This window comes from Mycothermus thermophilus (assembly GCF_041956435.1).
Source record: "Mycothermus thermophilus strain CBS 625.91 unplaced genomic scaffold VTJ04scaffold_7, whole genome shotgun sequence".
In the NCBI taxonomy this organism is placed as follows: Eukaryota; Fungi; Ascomycota; class Sordariomycetes; order Sordariales; family Chaetomiaceae; genus Mycothermus; species Mycothermus thermophilus.
The window spans coordinates 74,525-83,084 of record NW_027191433.1 but is presented as its reverse complement, the minus strand read 5'-3'; the positions used below and the strand labels follow the sequence as shown (position 1 = coordinate 83,084).

Genomic DNA, 8,560 nt, shown 5'->3' with positions numbered 1-8,560 from the left:
CCCCCTCCCATACGAATGATGGAGGTTTGGTCCTGGATGACAGCAGCATCCACATGTCGCGGCTACGGCTAGGCCATGCAGGAAGATCCGATACCTAAAATCCCCGAGCGCAACGCTGTCAATGTCAAGCAAGTCATACCCAGCACGTATCGCGGGCGGGTGAGGCACCTTGTCGTTGCTGTAACCCAGAACTTGTGGATGCTACCTGGATCTGAGCGCTGGACGAGGGTCGAGGGACGTTTGCTAGGCTGACTCGAGCCATTATCGTCACGAGGTGGTTTGCTTGCTGCGCCATTCTTGCACCGCATCACGACACGGGCTTGTCGAGCTCGTCGGGGACGGCAGAGAGCTGAGGCCGTGTACGGGCCCGCACGGGAGGCATCCGCGGACCGGTCCATGGCCCCTGTGATACGGGATGCCAACGACGACACTCGATCCTTGAGCCAAGCCCGACTCGGGAGGTCCAGGCACACACACACTCACATCCACACCGGCGGCGATGGCGCATGTCGCGGGTGTGGTACTTGTGATGGAGGGGATCAATGATGTGGGATGGTGGGAGGCTGTACCTAATGTGAATATGACCTTCCCATTGCCTTCTCGAGGGATGGTATCACCGAGGAGTCTATCGAATGTGGGATACGGCGTCCTCATGGGGAAGGTCATGGCTTTGGCACACGACGCCATTGATTTGGATCAAGCATAAATAGGTCCGTCCTGTCGTCCAACATGGCCCGGAAGAGAACACAAACCAGCAGTTTCGGGCACTTGCAGTTCAGAACCACCTGTCGAACAACAGCCTCATTCTTCTCTGGCTCTCAAGCATCACCAGCATCGTCTTCAACATGCAGCTCATTACTTTGGCCGCTCTCCTCCCCTTCGCGCTCGCCGCGCCCGTCATCCAGCAGCCTGGCGCCCAGCTCATCCCGGACAGCTACATCGTGAAGCTGAAGGATGGTGCTTCGGAACGTGCCCTCCAGGATGCCATCCGCCATGTCAAGGCGGGCAACGTCAAGCACTCCTTCCGCAGCAGCCGGTTCAAGGGCTTCGCGGCCAAGCTGAACCGCGAGGCGCTTGAGATTGTCAAGAACCTGCCTGAGGTAAGTTGACAGCCAAAGACTCCATGCGCAGCTCTCTTAGCTGACACTCTTGCCAGGTTGAATACATCGAGCAGGATGCCATCGTGCGCGCCTACGACCTCGTCACTCAGGAGAACGTCCCTTGGGGTCTCGCCCGCATCTCCCACCGCGAGAAGGGGGCCACGACCTATGTGTATGACGAGAGCGCTGGTGAGGACACCTGCACGTATATCGTCGACACGGGCATCTATGTTGATCACAATGTGAGTTTCATGTTTTGTTATTCATGCCAATCTATCCCCAATTTCCCCCCGATTCCCTAGACCAATCAACGCTAACCATCAATGATCAGGAATTCGAGGGCCGCGCCGAGTGGCTCGCCAACACCATCGACACGGACAACACCGACGGCAACGGCCACGGCACCCACGTCGCCGGCACTGTGGGAGGCGTTTCTTTCGGAGTGGCCAAGAAGACGCGCCTGTTTGCTGTCAAGGTGCTCGACTCCTGGGGCTCGGGCACCTGGTCCAGCGTCATTGCTGGTATTGACTTTGTGGCGGCCGATGCTGCGAACCGCACTGCCGCGGGAGAGTGTAAGTTCTCGCCCCCTCAGGCATTGAATTCCCGAGTCTAACTGACACCTCCACAGGCAAGAAGGGCACCGTCGCTAACATGTCCCTCGGCGGTGGCCGCAACACTGCCGTGAACGCTGCCGTCGCGGCCGCTGTTCAGGCTGGTACCGTCTTCGTCGTTGCTGCCGGAAACTCTGGCGACGACGCCTACTGGTACTCCCCCGCGAGCGAGCCGACTGCCATCACTGTCGGTGCTAGCAACATCAACGATGGCGTCCCCTACTTCACCAACTACGGCCCCGGCGTCGACGTCTATGCCCCCGGTGTCAACGTTCTCAGCGCTTGGATTGGCAACCCCACTGCGACTGTAAGCAGACTGCTTCCCTCTTCTTTCCTTCCCACCACCTCCCCCACCGAACAGGATAAATATCCTCATTCAGAATCTTGAGAGATGACACAGAAGCTGACACCCCATTAACAGCGCGCCATCGACGGCACCTCCATGGCCAGCCCCCACGTCGCCGGCCTCGCCGCCTACTTCCTCGGGCTCTACGGCCCCAAGACCCCCGCCGAGATTGACACCCTGATCAAGGAGCTCAGCACCCAGGGTGTCATCACCGGCCTGCCGGCTGATACTGTCAATGCTGTTGCCTTCAACGGTGCCACCGAGTAAGAGGGCGCTGTGGCTTGTTCGTGGTTGTTGAGGGAGAGTGTTGGCGTAAGGATTGGAACCGGTTCCTGGGACTGCGCAGAAGGAGGGGTATACGACAGTTATGACTTTTTGTTTCCTTGGTTCGCTGCATTTAGAGACTGCTTGTTTAGTTGTTTATTGAATGCTTTAGAACTTCAGATTTGCTTGTCCACTTGTATATATTCTGGTGATTGAGTGTTGTATGCAGTTTGGCTGGCGGCCATGCTCCAGGGGCCGGGGTTGTCCATGGCTCTACAACAAGAGGGCATGATATAACCCAAGGTTAATGAAGTCGGACTAACCCCATAGTCCCTTCAGATCGAGGGACGACGTAAAAGCTTGTCATTAGAACTGGCGGACTCGGGGCCATTGGCGTTAGGGACTTGTAGTGTGGGTGGATGTCGGCGGGCGCATGTGTGTGTCTGTGTGAGTGTGTGTGCGTTGCGGGGAGATGGGATTGATAAGACAAGAGGCAATCCTTGATGACCATGCCCCTATTACTTACTGTTCTTGTTCCTCGATATCCACGAGACAATGTTCAGGGGCTCTCCTTACAACCTGGAATGTGACACCGTCTATTTTCCCGCATATTATTAACCAGAATGTTACCCAATGCGAGATATTTCAACATCACATCTATTACTACTACGGCACAACCCCGGACAGTAGGGGCCGGGTGGCAGGTCCACGTTGAGAGACTATATGCCAATTCGCCTCCGGAGCAACAAGTCAAGCAAAGAAGACTATCGACGATCATTAAGCGCTTGACAACTATCTTTCTATTTTTACCTCACATTTTGACGAACGCTCTTCGGCCTATGCCTCTCCATTAAACAAGATTAACCCCTCCCACATCTTCATTTCACCACTCCACTCCCTCAGATAGAATGCGGGTTCCAAAACAAATCACCAGGGTCAACCTTCTTTTTAATTTGACGCAGCCTCTTTAGCACCTCCTGGCCATAGTAAACCTCGTGAGCCTCCTCGCGCGTCAGCGTGGGGTCAAGAAGATTGGGGTACGCAGCGGTATGCACATCTACGGAATCGAGGATGACCTTGCGCAGGTCATTCAACCAAGTGATGCCCTCAGCCGGGAACGCCTGGCCGGGTCCGACGCGGGCGAGGTTGTGCGCAGTCCAAAACACATTCCGGTGGGGGAAGGCGGCAAAGTTGATGCCCTTGCTATCCGGCTGGTTGATCTGGCTGTCGGCGCCTCCCCAGAGCTCCATGCTCGAGAGGTAGGACGTGGGAGCCGGCGGGCCCTGGAGCAGGTAGGTGAAGTATTTGCGAATAGCATCTTCACTCATGCCCGGGTCGTCGATGGTGACACTGTTGGCAAAAAAGTCCAGGAAGAGAGGCGCAGTGTCAAGGGTTTCGGTTGGGCTCAGGAGTGCAAGTGAGTCGAGCCAGCCGTTGGATGAGACATGGCGGTTGGTAGGCTCCGGAAGGCCCGCCAGCAGCGCAGGTTCGACGGTGGTGTTGTACTCGGCGAAGGATCCCAAGAAGGTTCCCTCAACGAAGAAGGTTCTCAGGAGCTCGTGAGATTCAGGGTGGAAGTTGGCGATGGTTTGGAGGGCGAAAGAAAAGCGCCGGTCCACGAGGGTTTCGTTGCTGATGAACGCTTGGAGCTTGGAGAAAGTGTCCACGGCAACGTCGACGCTTTCAGCGGCGGACTGGAACTCGTACATGAAGTTGATGACCTCTTCAGGGGCTGGCTGCGTCCGAAGGTGGAAGCTGAGCGCAATGCCGATGCTGTCCGCCGCGCCGCGCATGGCCTAGGAATATGAGATCAGCAAGGTGTCACTCGGCCATGGGGTGATTTGAGGGGATACCGTACCCAAAAGATGTCAGAGTTCTTCTTTGGCGTCGCCCGCACGATGGTGCCGTTGGCAAGGACAACCTCCAGCTCGAGGATGTGGTCAAGAGTCAAACCCCAAGCACGCGAGGTAAAGCCCCAACCTCCGTGAGTTGAGTGACCCCCTATGCCGACGGGCGGGCAGATGCCGTGGGAGACTGCCCGCTTGTTCTGGTCATAAAGATCCTTTGCCATGCTCCCCAGGCGAACACCACCGCCCACGATGGCGGTGACGCCATCCTTGGCCAGCACCGTTTTGTTGAACTTTGCAAGATCGATGGTGAGCTGGCCATCCTTGCCGCCAAAGCTAAAGGCGCCATACGAGTCTGCTGGGCATTAGTTTTGTTTTCGTGCTGGTCAGAGGTGAACTACTTACTGCCACCAGACTTTGCCTGGACCTTGACGTTGTTCTTGGCCGCGCAGCGGACAGCTTCGGATACTTGCGCCGCTGTCTCTGGGAGAGCAATGGCCGCGGGCTTGAAAGGGAGACGGAGGTTGGGTGTTTTGCTGTAGTTCTCCCAGTCTGAGTCACACTTGACCTTGTACGGGATCTTTTTGGTTCTCAAGCATGCCTCAAGCCCCTTGTTCCAGCATGCGCAGGAGGCTTCTGCGGCGTCGAACACGCTCAGGCCGAGCGCTGCCACCAAGAGATGTTGCACAGAGAACCGCATCGTGAGGGTTTGTCCGTATAACAGAAGAAAGGAACTTGCTTGGAGACGTCGAAAGCATCATGATAGTCAGGTCCTCATATCTGATACTTATACATCAGGCCCGGTTGATTTCTCTCCCAACTTCAACGACTAAGCGGATCGTGCTCCTTGATCATTGTCAACTTCCCCGGGTTTCTTCAACGCCTCGATGCACCCCATGAGCTGACTTCGGGACAATTCTCACCGTAGCACAACGTTTCTTACGAACAAGTTCTCGGCATGCCCTTCGTGGGGAGTGCCCCTGTCTGTAGGAGCATGAGACACAGGCGAAGACAAGTTGGATCACTGCCGTCGCTGCAATTGACAAGATGATTACCGCCAAATTGTGATATTTGGCAAGGATGCTGCGCTGTCATGAGCCGCTGCGGGGATGTGTCTCCGTTGTCTGTACTGTAGAGGCATGAGGCAAGATTTCTCTTGACCGGTTCCGCGCCGAGTACACCAGCTCCGATGGCAGTCCCAGGTAAGCCCCGCCGACCGACTCGTCTATCTTCCCTCGCTACCCCAAACACTCACTGAGTGTTCAATTCGCCCCAACCGCGCCAAGAGGTATAGGGGAGGGTATATTCAGGTGCCAGGGTGTTGCGTCTCTCATCGGTTGGAAGTATGTCGTCCCGGATCTGCGGACTTGATGTTCCACCCGCTGTCGAGTAGAGTGTTCATCACATCGGATTGGTTGGTATTTCGGGCAATATACTTTCGCCAGGTTGGCGGGACATCGAATACAACAGTAACTCTGGTACCCGTAGAGTGAGAGTCAAGTTGTACAAAGCAGCACCTTGCATGGCTGTGCAGCCTGACGGTCTAGCATTGGACAGTTCCAGTGACATCCACCCTCCACGACCATGCCCCTTGGCCTTCGAATCATGATTTCATTCCCGCCATTTGGTGAGTGAAGCTCAGTCATCCCGTGATGGTGTTCCCTGGGCGGGACTGCTTTCACCTTGGACGCCGGGCGCACACCATCTCACCTTGCATCGTGTCGGGATCGAGACGAAGAAGCTAATGCAAGCTTAGAACGTGGTGGCTTAGAGGCTTCAGGGGATCTTGCTCCGCTGAATAATATAAGAAGAGATCACTTCCCTTCCAGATGGCACGAGGCTTCCTGTTTCCTCTCCCTCGGTCTTTGTCTTGGACCTAGTGTGATTCTCTCTTTGTCTATTCTCGTAGTTACCTAGCTCCATATGGTCTTTGGGGTCAACATTCCCTAATCCACCACACTGGGTATTAATTAATATCCATGTGTCAATATCGCACAACCCTGGCATATTCCGCCTGCTACCGTCCCTTTCCATGCGACCCTCCTTAGCTTCCATCTTCCTCCCGCTCTCGACCGTCCATTGCACGAACATCTAAATCTCGGTGCAACAACAGTCAGCCTTTGGTACGATATCGTGGTGCAGGAGCTGATGGCTTGGGTTTGGTACCGACCGCTCTCGTGGAACACTGATCACTTTTACGTGCAGAACAGATCACCAGCTACTCCCCCGGCCCCCACGGGCAAGACATGGTTCCAAGTTCATGACAACATTATCCAACCTTTCCACAGAGCAAGGCTTAGCCAAAGAACACTACTCGCCAAGGCCACCGGTTAGGAGTGAGAATGGAAGCGAGCTGTCCGAGTTGCTCTTCTTCTCAGGTCCTTCGGACCTCACACTCGGCAAACCACTGGCGGGCGGTTCAAGCAATGGGGGCAGTGCTCGGTCTCAAACACATACAGCAAACCGAAGCTCAGGCCAGCCCGGAAGCCAAGCTCGTCAAGCTTTCCTAGTTTCCGCCAGCCACCCACCCACCAACCATCTTTTAGCACCATGTGAAAGACGGATCTGCGTACCTTTACCAAGGGACTTAAGGCCCTTTCAAAACCCTGGTTGCAGGGGCTGGATTGTGCCAAGGCCATGCTGACCGTTGGAGATGGAGCCGAGATGTGGCTTTGGGTGTTCGTTGTCCGGAACTTGGTCCGAAGACGACTCCGACAATTCGGCCTCCCCAACCTTCAAAGAGTTGTTGGTCGACAAGCTGATAACTTTCGATCCTTTCACCCTAATCACCTTCAGTGTTATCAACACTGCCTGCCGTCTATCCATTGTTTTTAACTTTCTATTGTGGTATTCTCGAATGCGATGTCGTCATCCCATGAGCTCCCTGGGGGCTCTCCCAAACTATGGAATAAGCTTCTTTCTTGTGGGAACGTGGAAGCTTTGCTCGGGGTTTCATTGACCCGCTTCGGGTGACAACGGTGGGATTTGGCCCCTCACTTTCTGCCCAGCAGGATGATTCGATACCAACAAGCCGCAAAGGATCGGCTCGGGGTACAACGTGGTTATCTGGAAGCGCATCCCGCCGAGACGGTCTGGAACCGTTTCAAGCACCGAGGACCTGGTTTCAAGGACATGTTTCCATGGGACCGTCCATTCTCATGCCGCTGCCAAGGCACGAATGCCTATAGATATTTCTCAGGTAAAGGAATCACACGTCCCGAGCATATACGCGCTACTATTTAAGCCACCAGTTCGTGATTTTGACCGGAGAGGTTATGTCAAGCGAAGTCTAGTTCACTTGCATGACAGTCATGAAGTTAACACCATTGCATCGTTACACAACGACCATGCCTTGTGCATGTCCCTGAATTATTGTTTTCAATTAACGGCTCCCTGAAGCGACTCTCAGGAACAGTACATCATGGAATTTGAGAACAGATCATCCAGGCACTGGCCAATCTCTGTGATTCTTCTGACAACTTCTATTAGCCTTTTTCTTGACGGAGTGCACCACTGTGATCTGTCCTTAGCGTCCGGCTTGGCTTCCATCTTCCCCAAGTTCAGGTGGTCAACCTTTGTTCGCGGAGGATAGGTATTACTCACCAGCGTTTGATCTGGCACCCATCTTCCTGCCGAGATTCTACCCGGCTGTCTCCGCGACCGAACCAGACAGTCAGCGCGAACTGTCCACAAGGACCATTCCACGGCATGCATGGTTTCATAGGTTATTGCCCTGAGGGACTCGGAGGAAGTATCTCCCTGTCTGAATGCATTGTCAAAAGCCTTAACAGCCCATGGCGCCATAACGACTACGGTACCTTCTGACATGTGTGGGATGTGATTACCCAAGGTGTTAGGACAATGGGCCCGGAGCTTGGATCATCTCATAACCAAAGTCGCAAGGAATAACGGATTGTAAAGTAGGTTCGGGTTCCTGACACCTGCATCACTCCACGTGGTTCCTCCTGACCATGAACTTAGCCTCCTCCCCATACCCCTTCAGCTTCTGCCTCATCGCCTCCCAAAACTCCTGTTCATACCCCTCTTTTCCAAGCCACCTGTCCTCCTCACTTGCCAGGACCAACCCCTTTTCTGCCGTAGCCGCCACACGGAACCCAGATTTCTCCCAAAACCTCTCCGTGCCATACACTGATACCAACGCGGTCGTCTCGTACTCCGCGGCAGGTCCTCGCTTGTCTCGACCTTTCTCTTCACACCCCTTTTCATCCCCCTCCCTTGCATTACCCTCTGCGCCTTCTAATAAGCCCAATACGGCACGGACACCAGCCGATGCCGCCCCGTGATGTCGAAACTGTGGTAGAACGGCGACATCGTGCAGGTAATACTGGTCGGCGGATGCAGGAAGCACGCCGCCGGGCAGGCGAGAATTCA

The 8,560-nt window shown here is 54.8% G+C and overlaps 2 protein-coding genes across 2 annotated transcripts; one reads left to right on the top strand and one right to left on the bottom strand.

Moving 5' to 3' along the window:
• Window positions 1–845: 845 nt before the first annotated feature.
• VTJ04DRAFT_9579 (uncharacterized protein) lies at window positions 846–2,324 on the top strand (the record flags this gene model as incomplete). The annotated part of the gene is made up of 5 exons (XM_069368141.1): window positions 846–1,100; window positions 1,157–1,342; window positions 1,432–1,672; window positions 1,729–2,018; window positions 2,133–2,324. The coding sequence occupies 5 exons, from the start codon at window positions 846–848 to the stop codon at window positions 2,322–2,324; spliced, it is 1,164 nt and encodes a 387-aa protein (XP_069214315.1).
• An 896-nt stretch (window positions 2,325–3,220) lies between these two features.
• VTJ04DRAFT_9578 (uncharacterized protein) lies at window positions 3,221–4,868 on the bottom strand (the record flags this gene model as incomplete). The annotated part of the gene is made up of 3 exons (XM_069368140.1): window positions 3,221–4,117; window positions 4,180–4,523; window positions 4,574–4,868. 3 exons carry the CDS (start codon window positions 4,866–4,868, stop codon window positions 3,221–3,223), a joined length of 1,536 nt encoding a protein of 511 aa, XP_069214314.1.
• Window positions 4,869–8,560: the final 3,692 nt, after the last annotated feature.